This window comes from Pseudochaenichthys georgianus, chromosome 17 (genome assembly GCF_902827115.2).
Source record: "Pseudochaenichthys georgianus chromosome 17, fPseGeo1.2, whole genome shotgun sequence".
Lineage (NCBI taxonomy): Eukaryota > Metazoa > Chordata > Actinopteri > Perciformes > Channichthyidae > Pseudochaenichthys > Pseudochaenichthys georgianus.
Window position 1 is genome coordinate 14,298,547 of NC_047519.1, and position 19,351 is coordinate 14,317,897.

Sequence of the window (19,351 nt, forward strand, 5' to 3'; positions counted from 1 at the left end):
TACTAACTATAATTTCCAATCTAATGAGTTTTTCTTGAATTGCTATGTTTTGGAAGAGGCTTTGTCCAAAAAACTGTGGAAAGTTAATCCATCACCATCAGAGATTTAGTTCTTAGGAATACACAGAGTCCTAATGAAGAAGGCAGAGCTTTCCAGTTTTCCAGTTGGCAAGAGCAGCATGATCAATGCCTCTAAAGATGAATCCCTGCTAGGGCTGAACGATTAATCGATTTTAAATCGAAATCGCGATTTGAAATGATGCGATTATCAAATCGCAAAGCCTGCGATTTTTTTTAACTTTTCTTCTTGTGTGTCTGTCATCCACACCAATCAGAAGTGCTGTGCTCCACATGTACCAGCCATTGTTAATCAATCAGAAGTGGCCCATGATAGAAGGTGATAGACAGATTGATCCAATCACCTGCCAAGTATTTTTGAAAGTGCCTGCCCTTTCCAAATGGCTTCCAATGCAGCTTTCCTAGATGGCTTGGTGAAACAAACCATCTGAGTCAGGTTAGTGATGCTCCATCACATGTTTCTATTACAGGGTGAATCTTAAACTGAAGCTTGACTTTAAAGCAACCCAACGGAAGTTTCATGTAAGTTTAGTTATTTCACTCGTAGCTCAGGGGTGCTAGAGACGGGAGTACGTTGATACGACCTTCCTAGCCGGAGTTATGGCTGCATTTTACAATAAACTTCCGTTGGGTCGCTTAAAAATAAATATCGCAATTCGAATCGCAATCGCAATATTTGTCAGAGAAATCGCAATTAGATTTTTTCCCAAAATCGTGCAGCCCTAATCCCTGCTCCTTAACGATTACAAAAACAATCAAAAGAACTCACACAAAAACCTGCCTCTTGATCCTCGGGCTAAAACCTGACAGTGGTCTAAACCCTGAATCAGCACACTTTGCCCGTATACACTCATTAGCCCACATCATCTATAATACACACTAATTAGTGTATAGTAAGGAGTGCCCTTCCTACTCATTAGGCCCATAATCACATTAAAGAGTGCTGAAGAACTGTAAGAGAGTACGACTATAATAAATGTGTTTGAATCTCCTGTTAGCCGCTCAGATGAACTGCGCTAACGTCTTTGTATACAGCGAGAGTGGATTTCCTCATTTCCATTCTACAGTAAGCTTTACTAGCATTAAGGAATTATAGGTAGTGGCAGCCTACTTTACGCTGCCTTAAATTATTGAAGAGATTAAGGAGTTAATCTCAGAGTGGTAACCCGAGTAATGATCAGCGAGCTACTTAAATTCGCATTGGCGCTGCCTTTTTTACTATTATGTGACATTTTGAGTAATTACCGTTGGTAACGAAGACACAAAAATGATCAATGATGAGCTATTAAGACAATGATATCCCAGATACACAGAGATATAATATTACAGACATTTGACACTCTCTGGCAAAACTGCAGTTCAGAGATTCGAAGCATGGTCAGAAAAGTACCAGCGTTTCTCCAGTGTGTGACATTACTGCATTATATTTTCTTTATAGGGATGTAAAAACAGTTCCCTGACATATTTAATAGTCTGCTCCTTTATTGTTGAGACGCCAAGGCTATATGCGGTGTTCCTCGCTGTGATTCTGCGTAAAATCTAATAACTGTCGTCTTTCAAAAACTAAGTTGGAGTGCGTCGATGACCTAAAAATGTTGTTTATTTCCTGTTTGTTGATGTTTTCTAGTTCAGAAAGTGGTAAATAGTTCTATATTCCACTACAGCTGGGCTGTAAATATCTTTAAACCTCCATCTCATACAATATATATGAGATCTGTATAATGACCCATTTGTTAAATTCCCTGGTTATTTTATGACTCCACACAGAGTAAGTTCAATATTTACACACTTGCCCTCATCTTGAATATATAGGGAGGCTAGACCTATACAGTTGATTTATTATAGTTAATTTCATGTCAAGACGAAGAAGAAGATGGCTGAACTGTTCAGTGTCAATCCTGTGGAGATGGAGGTTATAAATCTCCAAAATCATGTTCAGCTTAAGTCTCAGCAAAACTCACAACATTTCTGGAACCTTGTAGACCCAGAAAACGATAAGAACATCACCAAGCAGCACTGAAAATGTCTGCTTTATTTGGCTCTACAGACCTTTGTGAAGCAGCTTTTTCTGACATGAATGTCATGAAATCTAAATACAGAACAAGACCGACTGATGAACATGTAAATGACTATTAGAGTGAACCTAAGTGGGTACACTCCAGCACACACTCTATGGTTGACTCCATGCAGTGCCAGTCATCTCACTAATTGTGAGATGTGTGTCACTCTTTTTGAGTGAATGCCACTTATTTTACACATGTGCCATAAGATGCTTGTAAGGTGGTGATCAAGGACATTTATGTGAATTTTCAGTGATGTATTTACTATGTGGGCCATAATAATATGTGAGAAATTATCGTTTTCTGGGACCTTGATGGGAAATTAAGATTTTTGATAAGCTTTGGGTATTGCAATTTCACACATGTACTAAAGTAGCTTAATTCAACCGATGAGTGCTATGTGTTTTTCAAAGTAGCTCTCAGATGAAGAAAGTTTGGAGACCCCTGGTTTAACACAACTGGTGATTGTTCCTGCTGTTTTAGCATGTCATCTTTCAAGGCCACATTTATTATACATGTGTCAAAAACCAGTAAAAATTAACACAAATGTATGCCAGAATTAGGGCTGCTCGATTATGGCAAAAATCATAATCTGGATTATTTGGGTCAATAATTGATATCACGATTATTAAAAACGATTATCCATTTACTTTGAAAACATCAATTTATTGAAAAAAAAAAATGTGAACAGTATGTTTTTAACAGTTGATTACCCTGAACTTTAAGTATAATTCAACTGAAAACCAAAAATAAATAAATAATAATAATAAAAAAATAATCGTTTTATTTCGATTACGTTGTTTTCATAATCGATGCAAGCCATAATCGTAATTGCGATAAAAATACGATTAATTGAGCAGCCCTAGCCAGAATGCAAAATATCAACATTATCTTTCTAGAAATGGCACTTCCTGTTGATTTAGAACGTTTCCACAACACACAAGAGGCTTCTCAATACTCAAATTTCCCCTCCTCGACTCCTCGACTCCTCGGTCCTCCGGTAGTGACCCGGAAATGAATTTCAGCGCGCCATTTTGAAGGACGTCTCATTTCTCTAAATGTACACCGAGGACCGAGGATCGAGCGTCGAGGAGGCTCTCTGGAGGAGCTATAACCGAGGATACACTGATGGTTCCTCCACGGCTCCTCCGCGGATGCATTTCCGGGAACGGTGGAGGCGTGACACACGGTCGGACTTATCTCAGCCAATGACAGCTCTGCATGCATCCCCTGGATATTATTTTAGAAACTGCTCTCATCGCAACGCGATGTTTACAGTGAGAACAGCTGTGAGGTCCTGCAGAAAGCAGAGCAGTGTGTAAAATAAATATCACTCAGTATAACAGGCCTACTCTCTTTATTTGCTTTAGTTTAGTAGATATCTACAAACAAAGAGTCGATATTTTTCTAAAACCATTTAGTGCTTCACATAATAAAATACACAACGGCTGTAGCCTGATTATGCTTTAGGAGCTGTAGGTGTGTGTGGTTCAGTGTGTAGGTGTGTGTGTGTGTGTGGTACAGTGTGTAGGTGTGTCCTGTACAGTGTGTAGGTGTGTGTGCGGTACAGTGTGTGCGCAGATGCGGCGGACAGACAGGTCTTAGTTGGTTTGGTGTCCTCTGCTTACTTTTAAATTGCAAATACAACTTTTGGCCTGTAATTTCAATTCCCCATTTCAGCGACTAGAGAGAGGGGGGGGGGGGGATATATCCAGTCTCTGATTGTGTTACGTTATTATGAGAGTGCTCTCATACTTTAAATTGCATAGATTTATATAAATATATTTGTGTGTGTGTGTCCGCATCTGTAGCCTGTTATTGTCTCATTATACCGCACTCTCAATGAATTCAAAGTAAATATGTGGGGGAACAATGTTCAGCTGATCTAACAGAGATTATAAAATATGACAAAACACTGACAGCTGATGCAGCTGTTGCCACGTAATCATGAACGGACGTCGCTTTAATATGACCGCTCAGAGGAGAGGAGTTCTCATTTCTTTAAACGTCTGCTGCTTCCCCTCCTCTCTCCTCGGTTCCCCTCCTCGGTCCTCCGCTCGCATCTCCTGTGGGCGGGTCTAAGTATCGAGGAGGGGAGTCGAGGAGGGGAGTCGAGGAGGGGTAATTTGAGTATTGAGAAGCCTCTACAGACTAGACTAGCTGAATGAGTGTGGTACCTTGGTGGTGAGGATCTTGAAGTTGCTCTGTTGAGGGATGATGGAGTGGAGGAAGTGGAGGTCCAGGTTGTAGTTCTCCCCTGATGCCAGCGTCATCGTGGCAGAGAGCTGAAGAGAACACAGACACCAGGGATTAGACACCACGCCTCATTGGCAATTAGTAAAACAACATATTGTAGAAATCATTGGTTCTTTTACAGGGCTCGACAGTAACGGTTGCCAGGTTGCCATTGGCAACCATTCAGAAAAATGTTCAACCACTTCTTGGCCTTTGGTTGCCATCAGTGGCAACCAGTTTTTAACATAAAGAACTAGCAAAACAGCAAAATGTGCACCCCAAAATAGATAAATGTTAATTATTTGTTGTATTAAGAGTAGGGGTGTAACGGTATCCGTATTCGTCCCGTACCGTCACGGTTCAGACGTCACGGTTCGGCACATGCAGTCACACGGTGAATACGCCTTTTTTTACGAGTGAGAAAAAAGTCTGTCACTCAGGGCAGTATTACACTATATATAATCCATGGGGCGGTATTGCGCCTAAAAGCCAGCCGCCCGTAAATAACAAATGAAGAACAAGAACAAAACACAACAAAATGAACACAATATATGAAGAAGAAAATGTAGTAGCACAACACACAGCTAGAAGACCCACCTGCTTCTTTTAAATCAGCTGTGTGGGAACATTTCGGTTCCCTGTGGACTACAACAATGATGGGGTGCGAGTTGTGGATCGGACGGCGACGGTGTGTCAGCGTTGTTCGACAGCGGTGCGGTATGCTAGTGGTAACACGTCAAACATGCTCAATCACATCCGAGTCAGTCTCAGTCCCCAGCGAGAGGGTTTTTTCTCGACGGCAGGTGACATAGTTACCGCCAACAGATCTGCCCTCACTGCTGACAACGTAGACAAACTCATCTTTTTGAAGAAAAACTTGAAAATAGAGTAAAGCTTGAGTACCTTTATTTAGGCATAATGGCCTCAAACACTCACAAGTTAATTACACATGTTAGACATTGCTCCTAAAGGTACAGATTTTCATTTTCTTATTATTTATTTTAATATGTTCAAGACATTCTTTTTAGTTGTACAGCTTATTTAACCTTTTTGTTTGACATCAGCCAATATAAATAATATGGCCATCTGAGTGTGTGTGTTACTGTTTGTGGTTTGTTTTTAACTGTGTAATAAAGTTAATGATTCAAAATGTTAGAGTTCCTTATTTTCATACCAAAACTTGCACGACTGTTAAAAATAAATAACAGCAAAAAAAAATATGCAATTGGGACTTTTTTTTTGCTTTTCCTTGTTGTACCGAACCGTGACCACCAAACCGAGGTATGAACCGAACCGTGACTTCTGTGAACCGTTACACCCCTAATTAAGAGTGATATTTAATTATTGTTGTGACCAGTCGGAACCTGATACTTAAGTTGCACGTGCATTGGTGTGATTACGGAGCCAGAAAGCGATGCATGCTTACTCGCGCCAAAAAGCGGTGCATGTTTTGCGTTTGACAAAAAATGGAGAAGCAAATTAAGTTGTTAAGTTGCAAATTAAGTCCTGTGCGGTAAAAAGTTCGGCCAACCCGTTAACATCTCAAACGAATGTTCATAGTGATTCAACTGATAAAGCGCAAGGTGAACCCGAACGAAAAGCAAAGAGGAAATGTGTAAAGTCTTGGGAGGCGAAACATTCTGCTCAATTGTCCATTCACTTCCGGTAAAGGTTCCTTCAAAATAAGAGTCCCGATCTTATTACTACCAAAATAAAAGTGCAAAACGAAACTTTACCATAGGAACATATTGGCATACAAATATAATCACTTCTAAATAAATAAATATAGTTATATATTTAGACATATTAAAGGTAATTTACAGCATTAATAATTAATATCTAATTCTTAACTGTGAATAGTTTTCATTTATTTAACATTAGAAATGTATTAGTCTGGTCAATCCAAGACTGCACTACTGGTGTTTTGTATACCAGCAATTGAGGGTGGACAAGTTTACTACCACTTAAGTTTCAAATAATTGTGTTAATTACTTATTGTAAAGCATTTGAACATTCTTTTGTGTCACATGTTCATTATTAAGTTGATGTATGACTGTATGGTATCTTAATTATTTAAAATATAAGGTGACTAAAAATGGCAACCGTATTTCGGTTTTGGCAACCAAAAGCTGATGCCTGGTTGCCAGCCCGGCAACCACTTTTAAAAGTTAGCGTTGAGCCCTGTTTAATCAGCATTTTTTAAAAGATTCTGCTTCATTTATTATTAAGCTGCAGCAACAAACTATAGCCGATCGAGGCAAGCAACCCCTTTCTCCAGTGAGCTACAATGAGTTTTTATGAAGGGAGTCTGGTGGCTTTGGCCTGAGCATAGATGGATATTAGGGCTTCAGTTCCTCGTGGTGGGAAGAGATGTCTGACAGCAAGGTAAAGGCTAAAAAATCACTTGCAATTAAACTGATATTGAGTTTTGAGGTGGTCATTGTTTAAAGTAGCTAAAATATGTTTTTCAGAAGATCCCTACTGCAGCACTTCATTGCTTTGCTTCCTTTACTGTAGGTAATATATTGACTACATATAAGAACAACAACACCACTTCCAAACATCTTATCCATCCCTTTAACTGCAGTCATAAGAAAACACACAAAAGAAAAAGAAAGAAAAGGAGTGTGTGTGTGTGGGGGGGGGTAGCACTTGTTAGGGGGGTGCAGGTGTCAGCTTGTGAGAATAATGATCTGATGTGGCTGCTTTGTCGGCCAGGAGTATCGTCGCCCTGTCCCCTGCAGCCCCAGAGTGACCAGAGATGAGTTGGGGGGGGGTGAGACAGCTCCTAACAGCCTGTCACTCACTGGGGCTGGGTGGGTGGATTGTTGGTTTAGAGGGACAAGGACTCGGCTGTGGCCCAAATCCTCAAACTCCCACACACTTGTCATTTGGCAAACACTGCCCTCATATAGAAAAAATCCCTGCCCACTTGAGAATAACTGCCATTTTCTCAAAATCTGGGTTTTTTTATGTCGCAGAGGAACATTCCGTTTTCTAACACCTTCAGTTAAGGTAGAAGACTTTCTGATTTGGGACTACATTTATGTAAGAAGTAGTTTGTCGGGGATGAAAGCTTCGAAAGTTAGCTAAAGTAGCTTTTGGGCAATTGCACAAAACTATCAAAGGCGTAATATTCATTTGCAGTTGAATTCCTGTGCCGTCTGTAGGTATACAGCTTCTGCATGCTCAGTCACCCGGGAGCAGAGCTGGAACCACCGCCTTTCATCTTTAATTTCTTTTGTATATACTGACCTAGTAAAGAATATATGAACTTATCTGTACTTCACACCATGGAGGGAGCTTGTGAAGTGACTGTCGGATTCTCTGCGAGTTAACTATTTAGTTTGAAACGGGGGTAAACTCAGTTTGTTATTCTATTAGGAAAGACAAAGGCACTCCCTGGGGTGCCCTGCAGTTACCCCTCAGAGAGAGAGGGGAAGAAGAGAAGGGAAAAAGAGAAAACGCAAAAGAAGGGAGGGAGGTCCCCGGAGGGCTCTGCAGCTGATCCTAGATCAGTTATGCTGTCTTTCTCCAGACAATTAGGAGGTTGGAGAAGCTGGGGATGGTAAATTGTTCTTAGATCTGTACTTTGGGGGCAATGTTAACAAGGCACCACTGGAGGCATAGTTGGGTCCATGGGGAGTGTGTGTTATTGTGTGCATGTGTGTGAGACCCTTCTAATGGCCCCCCCCTGAGGAAAGCTAACCCATCTCTGCTGCAGACAAATAGAGAGAACACTCTCTGCTCTAAGTGTGTTTATACCTCTCTCTCCATGTAGTTGACACACACACCATCCTTGGGTACATTTTTTGCCATGACTGTGACAATGACTTGAGACTCTGTTTGGTACCAGTCATGTCTGCAAGAAAAACACAACAAAAGAAAACAGATTAGCAAGTGTGAAGACCTTTTGTTTTTCCACCACTACTGCTATGAATATATAAACTCCATAAAGAACTTCAAAGAAAAAAAGCAGACCATTTTGACACTCTACGCCTTGGTTAATCATAACAAAAAACAAAGATGCCTAGTATTTCAATTTCTGCACTTACTTCACAGGTGGAGCTGCTAGCTTCTGCTCCGCCCCCCCAGAAAGGATGACAATTGGATGTGGCGAAAAGACAGAGGGATGAAACAAAAAAGGGACAAAATTAGAGAAAAACATAACAAAAGAGGCTTAGTAAGGCTCCCTTCTTTGAACATAAACAAGTCTGATGCTGAGAGCAACACTGCCCCCTAGTGGCCGCGCAGAGACACTCACCATGTCGTCGCCGCTGCTGATCTGCTCTGGAAATACAGGAAAAATAAAGGTTTTTGTTGTGAGTGGCAGGTGGGAACATGTAATACAGCCCCTTAAGCTGCCTGAATCTAATTGCAGTCTCTTTAAATATGATGATGGCAAAATGGCAAGAACATACGTTTTAACACATTTGTCAACAGATAGCAGATTCCCCCCCCACATACACTCTCTCCTCCACCAGTTTGTTTACTGGTCCATCCACGCCCATTAAAAGCCCTGTGAGCCCGAGCAGGCCTGATCACCGTTTAGCAGCATGCTATCATACATTATTCACTGAGTTCATTACAGAGAGGGAGAGATGACGGGAGGAGTGTTAGTGTAGTCTTAATGAGGTCGCGTTTGAAATGGTGAAGAGGAAGGGGCTGTTTTGAGAGAACGACTGCGTTTCTGAGGTTTTTTTTTTTAAACATGCAGGGAGCCACGTGTGACGGAATAACCAGGTGTAGTAAACATGCTGTCACCGGAAGAAACAACAGCTGCTGGTGTGAGCAAGTGCAAGTAGGGTACTTTAAAGTTTTAAGGGGGGTCATGTGCACCCCGGTGGATTTTCCTGTGTGTGTGGATGCCGTCTGTGAAGGAGTGGGGTCCCATCGGGAGGTGTTCAAACATCAGGAACGTTAACTCTGATGAATCACACCGCTCCTGGGAGTGCGTGTGCAGGCGGGTGTGAAGCTCGTTTGTCAAAACTCGTGCTCTTGTTTAGATGATCCAGAGGGCCCCGGCATCGCCTGCAAACAGAAACACACCACCGCAGACGTGGCATGCATCTTTTATTGGACCGAGCAGCTCGGCCTAAACACACTCGCACTGTGGATCTGGTGGATGTGCGCGAGCTCATTTGTTTGATCAGATGGGCTGATGAGCTCCCTGACTGGGCCATTTAGCGCAGTGTTTGATGACAGGGAGTAAACAGCATATTGAAGCTGGAGCAACTGGTAATGGATTTGGAAGTCTGAAACTATTTTAATAGAGCCTTAGGCAATATTGTCGACCAATATTTATTACTTTTAGACATTTGAAATCAACTTTAAGAAGACTGTTTATCACTGGTGTTGTGATGTCTTTATTACTATTGACGCACATTATTTATTTCTCTGATAATCAGAGATGCCAAAAAGTGGCAGGGCCAACAAATGTGTGTGTAGTGCTTGTGTGACACACTGTTTATTTAATAAATAACACAACTTTATAGCATATTTCTTCTCTGCTATACTCGCCAACAGCTAATCTGCTCTGAGGGCATTTACCCATCGCCACTCTCTCTTTCGCTTCGATACACATTATGCTAATAAACGATGTGATGGGTAAACATGTGGATGGCACTTCAACTTGTCCACTTCCACACACGATAGAAGGCGAGCATGGAAGATGTTGCATGGCGTGGAATTTTACAGGTTGTTTTCTACATTCTCACACTCTGTTCAAAGGGAGGGTTGTATTCACAGTTTTAATCACCATTGGAGACCCTGAATGTCCTTGCTGTAACATATTTGCATCATTTTATTTTGTCACCAGACTTTCAGAGGACAGATTCACAATACCATACCTCCATGTGTGTGATAAAAGCTTGACATAAGATCGGACCCTGTTCAGATGATCTTATTATACCTCATGGGACCACCATTGGCTCTAAATACTGGTCTAACCTTAATAAAAATACATGCAGCTCAGATTTTCTACTTACCCCCCATCATTTCTTCACACTGCTTGATCCAGACCTCAAATGATTTGTCAGAAACTGCAGGAATCATCAAAAACAATAACGGTTACAATATATCTTATTACAAAAAGAAGCTTAATTAGAGTATTCAATATAAATATTTGAGTTATTCCTGGCTACAGTGGTTTTATTAATTGCTTGAGAATGCTGCAGTCGTACATTTTCTAGGTCTGTTTACAAAGCAGATACTACTCAAAGACATGTTTGATACCTTATCACTGGTTTTATCAGCAGCCTAAGGCGATGCACAATTTACAAGCAAACTGCATTAACTCAAAATATGTTGGAAAATGGATTCACAGCTCTTTTGAAAGTGATGGTTATTTGTGTTAATGAATTTTCCACAATATCATTGATTTACGTCTAACTACTTATCCAGATGTCAATCCAAAAAAGTACATTTTTTAACATAATAACAGCTTGTTTGGTATTTCTGTAGTGGTGGTCGGTGTTCAAAGCCTCTATTGCCGAAGCCGCGGCGGGGAGCTGTGGTCTCAAGGTCCTAGGTGCCTCAAGGGGTGGTAACCCTCGAACCTCCTGGTGGACACCGGTGGTCAGGGAAGCCGTCCGACTGAAGAAGGAGGCCTTCAGGGATTTGTTATCCCGGGGGACTCCCGAGGCAGTTGCAAGGTACCGACAGGCCCGAAGGACGTGGCCGAGGCAAAGCAGCGGGTGTGGGAGAAGTTCGGAGAAGACATGGAGAAGGACTTTCGGGCGGCACCAAAGTTGTTCTGGAAAATTGTCCGACACCTCAGGAGGGGGAAGCAGGGAACCATCCAAGCTGTGTACAGTAAGGATGGGACGTTGTTGACCTCAAGTGTTCCTCAAAAGGAACACTTTGAGGAACTCCTGAACCCGACAACTCCGCCCTCTATGTTAGAGGCAGAGCTGGAGTATGACGGGGGATCAACACCAATCTCCCGGGGGGAGGTCACTGAGGTCGTTAAGCAACTCCACAGTGGCAAAGCCCCGGGGGTGGATGAGATCCGCCCGGAAATGCTGAAGGCTCTGGGTGTTGAGGGACTGTCATGGTTGACACGTCTCATCAACGTTGCGTGGAAGTCGGAAACAGTACCGAAGGAGTGGCAGACCGGGGTGGTGGTCCCCCTTTTCAAAAAGGGGGATCAGAGGGTGTGTGCCAATTACAGAGGCATCACACTACTCAGCCTCCCCGGGAAAGTTTACTCCAAGGTACTCGAAAGGAGGGTCAGGCCGATTGTCGAACCTCAGATTGAGGAGGAACAATGCGGATTCCGTCCTGGTCGTGGAACGACGGATCAGCTTTTTACTCTCGCAAGGATCCTGGAGGGGGCCTGGGAGTACGCTTATCCGGTCTACATGTGTTTTGTAGACTTGGAGAAGGCGTATGACCGAGTTCCCAGGGAGTTACTGTGGGAGGTGCTGCGGGAGTATGGGGTGAGGGGGTCTCTACTCAGGGCCATCCAATCTCTGTACTCCCAAAGCGAGAGCTGTGTCCGGGTCCTCGGCAGTAAGTCGGACCCTTTTCCGGTGAGGGTTGGCCTCCGCCAGGGCTGCGCTTTGTCACCAATCCTGTTTGTAATATACATGGATCGGATTTCGAGGCGTAGTCGTGGGGGGGGGGGGTCTGCAGTTCGGTGGACTAAGGATTGCACCACTGCTTTTTGCAGATGATGTGGTTCTGATGGCTTCATCGGTCTGCGACCTTCAGCACTCACTGGATCGGTTCGCAACCGAGTGTGAAGCGGCTGGGATGAGGATCAGCACCTCCAAATCTGAGGCCATGGTTCTCAGCAGGAAACCGATGGACTGTCCACTCCAAGTAGGGAATGAGTCCTTACCCCAAGTGAAGGAGTTCAAGTATCTCAGGGTCTTGTTCTCGAGTGAGGGAACAATGGAGCGTGAGATGGGCGGAGAATCGGAGCAGCAGGAGCGGTACTGCAGTCGTTTTACCGCACCGTTGTGATGAAAAGGGAGCTGAGCCAGAAGGCAAAGCTCTCTGTCTACCGGGCCATTTTCGTTCCTACCGGGCCATTTTCGTCGCGAAGGATGGGTCATGACCGAAAGAACGAGATCTCGGATACAAGCGGCCGAGATGGGTTTCCTCCGCAGGGTGGCTGGTGTCTCCCTTAGGGATAAGGTGAGAAGTTCGGTCATCAGGGAGGGACTCGGAGTTGAGCCGCTCCTCCTTCGCGTCGAAAGGAGCCAGTTGAGGTGGTTCGGGCACCTAGTTAGGATGCCACCTGGGCGCCTCCCTAGGGAGGTGTTCCAGGCACGTCCAGCTGGGAAGAGACCAAGGGGTAGACCTAGGACCAGGTGGAGGGATTATATCTCTTCGCTGGCCTGGGAGCGCCTTGGGATCCTCCAGTCAGAGCTGGTTGATGTCGCCAGGGAAAAGAAAGTTTGGGGCTCTCTGCTGGAACTGCAACCCCGCGACCCGACCACGGATAAGCGGGAGAAGATGGATGGACGGATGGAGGTATTTCTGTAGATATATATCTATTAAAATGTATTCATGTGACTAAGGACAGTGACGATGTTGCAGCCATTGCTTTTGTGTTTTCAGTTTAATGAACAGAGAATAATTAATTGTAGTCAAAGACATAAATTGACATTGAAAACAGTGGTTATAGTTAGGGCTGCTCAATTAATCATATTTTAAATCGCAATTACGATTTTGGCTTGCAACGATTATTTATTTTATTTTTAAATAAAAAAATGTATTGGTTTTTCAGTTGAATTATACTTAAAGTTCAACTGTTAAAAACATACTGTTAAGATTTTTCTTTTCAATAAATTGATGTTTTCAAAGTAAATGGATAATCGTTTTTAATAATCGTCATATCAATTATTGACCCAAATAATCGAGATTATTATTTTTGCCATAATCGAGCAGCCCTAGTTATAGTGTATAGGCTGACCGTGGCTACAGTTGTTATCAGTGTTGACAAACAGACACAGGCTCTATTGGCTTGCATGATCTGGATGTGTACTAATACACTTAGTTTCCTAAAAAACATATTTGAAAGCTTATCTGTTATTTTGGAGGGATCCCTCGGGCCAAACCCAATCTGGCTCCATTTGATCTTAAGGCCTAAATAGCACAACAGCTCTTTTATAACATCGTCATGTGGCCTGATGTTACTTAACTGAAATCAAACAAAGCCATCAAACCCATTCAGTCCTGCTAAAGGATTTGATGCAATACCTCCAGCTAGGAAATAATCTAACTTTTTACAATTATTTAAAAGTCGGTAGTGAAACATTTTTAATCTGACTTTATCAACCTCAATTATTTCTAATATCCAGCAGGGGGCGACTCCACTGGTAGCAAAAAGAAGTCTATGAAAAAAACGAGTTAATGGTCTCAATTGTTCATTTGAAGTCTTAAATACAAAATGATGTTCATTTTGTTGACTATGGTGCCATTTATGCAAGAATAGACAATAAAGCAGGGTATGCTTTAAGGCGTGTCCACTAATACAGTGCTGTCTAAGGCTGCATCTCACTTCGGTTAAATGGATTCCTTGCGTCCCTCACTTGCGTCGTTTCCCTGCGACTAATCCCTCCCACCAGGGAAGCATGGAGAGACGCAAGGAAACTACGAGAAGCAGGGAAATGAGTTTTAAGAGCAATGGGACGTCGTTTCCTCCGGAGCGTCACGTGAAGCGATGTCCGTTTGTGATGATGCCGCACAGCTGATCGTCTGACAGCAGCCAGATCAGTGCATGCGCTGCATCGTCCAATCAGTGAGCGATACACAGTAAGAGGGTGGGGCGAGTGTCTGAGGATTTCACCGGAGGATGGTCTGGTAGTTCCTCGATTATCGCTCCTCAGGCAAAAATAAGGCCACTGGGAACGCTACTCAAGATGGCGCAGACAAATCCACTTCCGGTGATACAGAGCCCGAGGAGCGGGGAAATGAAAAATAACCAAAGTGAGACGCACTGACTTCTTCTGAAAATAATTGTTGGTTTTACCGAAGCACCAACCTGAATTATTTCTAATGTCCAGCAGTAAGGGGCGAGTCCACTGATTACAACAAGAAGTCTGATTGTATAGAAGTCTATAAGATTGCATAACAAAATTATAATTTTTTGTTCACTTTTGATTCTTAACTTAAACCTTTTCCAAAAGGTACTTTTAATGCATGAAAGTACATTTCAATCAACAAAAAATATGCCGTCTAGTGTTTGTTCATACTTTGTTTCACCCTTTTGTTTGACTTCTGGTCAAAAAACCAATATCGCATCGGCCAAAAAGCTAAATTGAGGCTTCAAAAGTCCACAAACCAGTGGGTAATGTAACAGTGACTAAGTCCACTTCTTATGATCAATATTTGGTTGCAGCTGATTGCACAATATAGAAGGCCAACTTAAGGTCAATGTTTGCAAACTGTAACATATTATAGTAGCAAACATTCAGCAGCATCTAGCTTGACAACACATGCTCAAGTATTTATTGTGTGTGATCATAATACATATATCAATATGTAGAATATTAAAGCCTCTATAAAAAAGCACTGTTTCTGAACTCTATATGCTATGGAGGTTTTTTTGTTCCGTTTTTTTATGGTATACAAATATAATGGACAAGGTGGAGACAAATACTACCACAATGCAACTATCAAAACAAACATTATACATTTGCTAGATTTATTTGCCTTGAGTTTGACCCACAGCCCGCACAGTTTTAATAAAGCACGTAATAGTCATAGTGAAAGTAATAAATACAATCTGTATGTTAGAGATTCCTACAGAATTGTAATCTGTAAAGCTAAATGACAGAGTTTAATCATTTTATACTAAAAGAGGACAGTGAAACAGACAAGATATTACGGCTGTGCGATTATGGCAAAAATCATAATCACGATTATTTGGGTCAATAATTGATATCACGATTATTCATTGACCATTTATTGAACTTTAAAACAAATAATATTTTACCAATAAACAAGATCAACAAATATGTTGTAGCGCACTTCCTAAACCATACTAAACATATATTATTAATATGATAAATAAAAATAAATTAGACCAAATTAAATCAAATATGATGCAGTGTCACAACCTACTGAAAACTCCTTAACATATAGGCAACATTCTGGTAAAACATATTCAACATATTCCACTCAGTTAAACGTTGAAGGCTGGCCAACCATCATGGTCCAGAAGTAACAGGAAATAAATGTTGAACTACAATTTAAGACGAAATAAAAAAATGTTGGCCACCATGGCAAATGCTGGTAGGGCTGCTCATGTCATCTCTTAAAGATTTTTTGTAAGAAACACCAGCCTGTTTACATAGTCTGGTTTCAGAGATGAGCGCAGGCAGGTGACAAGCCACCTGTACTGAAGACCCTCAGCCACGCCCCGACACATGGGGTGACGCCGGCCAATCACAAAGCTTTGATGCGTTCAAGTGCATTATTCTGGCACAGGAAGATTATGTTACAGGACATTAACGATAACACAGAATATTGTTGTTCTATTTTTAGACACATCTCGCGATCGACTGGTTGGGCACCCCTGGGATAGGTTGTGGTAGTCAGCTGAAGCCACATCTCTCTCAACTTCCCCACGGCATTTGTCATATAGCGCAGGCAGCGCAGACCTGCTGAAATAATACCGAGACGGCATCGCGTCACGCTTGTCCAACGTGTTGACAAGATGCTTAAAGCCCTGGTTGCTAACAGTGCTAACTGGGCACATATCTTTTGCGATGTGAAATGTAATGGCACCTGTAATATCTCTGTGTCTCTGCGAGCTCGTCGCGTAGGCCGTTGCTCTGTACAATGCGTCCTGAATCGATGACTGTGATGATGTCAAGCGGGCATCTGCTTTTTGTTGTAGTATTGCCTGGTCGCATTGCACTTTGTGGTTGTATTTCAGATGATTAAAGAGATTGGTTGTGTTAGCGTGTGGTGCCAACACAACCTGGTAACAAATCCTGCACTGTACTTTGTTTTGCTCCACGTCGGACTCCTGAAAGCCAAAGTACTTCCAAATAGTGGAAATAGTTGTAAGCTTCTTTTTAACGAGTTGCTGCTCTTGTTCTGACATATTCGCTCGCGCTGAACACTCAACACATGTCACTCCCACGTGGCCGAGTGGGCTTTTAGGGAGGGGCGAAAGCGCACCCAGCAAAATAATCATATTTTGTCAATTATACTGTTTTCATAATTGTCGCAAACCATAATCGTAATCGCGATTAAAATACGATTAATTGCACAGCCCTACAAGATATTGTTGCAAACAAGGTTTGGTCCAGAGTGGGATGATGGGAAGTGTACTTACCATCCAGTTGGTGTCCCTGAGTGAAAGCTGCATGTGCTGACTCAAAGAGCTTCAGGTGGTATTCTGCTATTCTGAAATAAAGAGAGGAAACAACAAATACTTAGATCAGACAGTCTCAGGTATAACTTATTTTGCCACAATTTGGATCATATTCCTTGTGAAATAAGTAAAAATAACTAAAGCAATTACAGTTCACAAACTTTATCTCTGGTTGGAGAGAAATGTTGACCTTAGCTTTTCTTTAAAAGTGCATAACAGGAATGTGAATATATATTTCGGATTGTGCGGCACAAACTAGTATCATAGGTCTATCAACAGCAGCTTAAGTTGAACACATACATGAAACACCTATAAATGGATCATTCTTGTTATCATAGTACACACCCTGTTCGCATGAAAGCAAGGGGAAGGCTGGGTTTTAGCTGCTGTGCTTTTTTGGCATCATCAACAGCGCCTGCGGAGAGGAAACAACACTGTTTATGATACGATCATCCACCCTGTGTCACTTAGAGAATGAATATTCATGCTACCCTAATTTCCTCTAGTGATTGCTGACTGGTATAAGATTATTATTTCAAGGATCTCCTAGGTGATGTTATTTTCTAAAGTCTGCATTAGGCAGTTATCAAAAACACAACAATACTGTTTACAACAGAATATAAAGACATTTTTATTCCTAGCAAAGAATAACATTCATGCATACTAAAGTATTTTTTTTTAAACGAGTAATCTCAGACTCACAGCTGTAGTTTTTGAGGAGTATGTGGGCATACGCACGCTGGCAAAACCACTGAGCGTTGTCAGAGTCTCCTTGCAAGGCCTCATTCAGTTCCTACAAGGACATACATGGGATTTAAGTTGACAGCTCACAGTACTGTTGGATTCAGAAAGAGTTGTCGCAATGTTAGCATCCTAACATTAACAAAAGGGCTGACATGTTTTTTTGAGTTCTATATGTGTTGCACTGTCACCATTATGTTGACAGTTAGATTAGGTTTACTTTATTGATCCTAATTTGGGATTGTTGTTGTCACAGCAGCAACAAGGCATTGCACATAATGTGAAAATAATAAATACTATTAAAAAAAAGAGTAGAACATAGACAAACTCAAAGAAATCTCATATAGACTATGACAGGGCCAATTACAGCTAACAATCAACAAGCATTTAAAAAAAATGTATTATTCTGGGATCTATTTGGCAAAACGCAGGTGATTAGCATCAATGAGATATCATAGTCTCAACAGTCAACAGTCTCCATTATTGACAGAATGAACAAAGGAGCAGAGGTGTTTCACAAGTCAATACATCTAGGAATTAGAGTTGGTCACTGACTTGTAGTCGGACCTGTTCACAGTGTGTGCTAATCATGCTAACATAATGACATGTCTAAAAAACGAAGGCTTATCACTAACCAGTGTGAAGTAATAGCGCCTTATGACTAAAACCTATTTCATTTGTAATGATGCTCAATTTTAAGTAAATAAGTGTCCTGCAAAGGTAGAAATAATACTGCTATAAAGTTATTCTCAGTGATGCTAGCAGGAAACGTTAGCTAACTGGGCTAGCTAGTTACAGTGTCAAAACCGGTGCTACCGACAGAAACAATAACATCGCCCTCATTTCCTTTGAAAAACAGCAGGTCAGAAGAACAGGGATATGTGATAAGAAATATGTATCTGATATTTAGTATATATTTATGATTCGCTAACTGTAATGTTTACCTCCAGAGCTTTCTGTGGGTCTTCGTCAATGAAGCTATCGGGGAAGCTACTAAAGCAAAAAGAGAGACCACACGTTAACCAGAGTAGGAGAAACTAATGATATCAAATGTAATAAAAGCTCATTCATATGTTACGTTTAACTTGCCTTTCGGTTGCCATGGGTTTGCTGTGGGTGTGTGCAGTGTTTCTGGAGTGACAGGAAAGTTCTAGTAAAATGAGGGGACTTCTGGAAACGTGATAGCGGCAGCAGTAGCAGCCACAGCAGCAGGCCTGTCAACATCCGGGTGCACAGCGCCCATTCTGCCACAGCGCCGCCACAGGCAAACCTCTCCATGAAATAACATAACAAAATACAAACAATATAATAGTACAACATTCACATTAGTCTACAGACAACAATAACGGACATGGTTATGGTGTAAATAGCGAATTTAGCAGATATATTGCTTGGTATATTCATGAAGACATATTAAAAAGGCAAAACATGTTCACAAACATGTTCAACAATAGGCCTACATATGAAACTGTTCGACTGTATGTCGTTTTAATAGTTTGAGAAAAAGGGGAGCTAATTTCGACTGATTTGTCTCCTACATAACGTAGTTTCATTGGTCTAATTAATACATCATAATGTAAACGCTGGTTCTTGTTTGGTAATTCACATTTTAATTGATTAATGTTAAACTGGTTAAAAAATAGCAGTGGTGGAAGAAGCCAGAAGTTTAGACTTCTACTTCTTACTTGCTACCCTTTTCCTTGTACGATGTGAGGGTCTAAGGACAGAGGGTCTAAGGACAGAGAGTGTCGTATTGTCATACTGATATTCTGTACAAACTGTGAAGACCACTGAGACAAATGTAACATTTGTGATATTGGGCTATATAAATAAACATTGATTGATTGATAAAATAAAAACACTGTATTCACAAGTTAATTTAAGTAAAATGCTAACTTAGA

General features: G+C 41.6%; 1 protein-coding gene across 2 annotated transcripts in view; it reads right to left on the minus strand.

The window, feature by feature from the left end:
* sugt1 (SGT1 homolog, MIS12 kinetochore complex assembly cochaperone) overlaps nucleotides 1–18,686 on the minus strand; it is a 46,744-nt gene extending 28,058 nt beyond the window's left edge. The window contains exons 1-10 of one of the 2 annotated variants that reach the window (XM_034105057.2): nucleotides 18,540–18,686; nucleotides 18,395–18,440; nucleotides 17,412–17,502; nucleotides 17,055–17,124; nucleotides 16,671–16,741; nucleotides 10,360–10,413; nucleotides 8,637–8,662; nucleotides 8,428–8,450; nucleotides 8,138–8,234; nucleotides 4,315–4,422 (exon numbers count right to left, since the gene is read on the minus strand). In XM_034105057.2, the coding sequence (XP_033960948.1) occupies nucleotides 4,315–4,422; nucleotides 8,138–8,234; nucleotides 8,428–8,450; nucleotides 8,637–8,662; nucleotides 10,360–10,413; nucleotides 16,671–16,741; nucleotides 17,055–17,124; nucleotides 17,412–17,502; nucleotides 18,395–18,440; nucleotides 18,540–18,553 (600 nt within the window). In that variant the 5' untranslated portion in view covers nucleotides 18,554–18,686. Of the gene's footprint in view, nucleotides 1–4,314; nucleotides 4,423–8,137; nucleotides 8,235–8,427; nucleotides 8,451–8,636; nucleotides 8,663–10,359; nucleotides 10,414–16,670; nucleotides 16,742–17,054; nucleotides 17,125–17,411; nucleotides 17,503–18,394; nucleotides 18,444–18,539 lie in introns of both variants that reach the window. The other variant, XM_034105056.2, reaches the window with a different exon arrangement.
* Nucleotides 18,687–19,351: the final 665 nt, after the last annotated feature.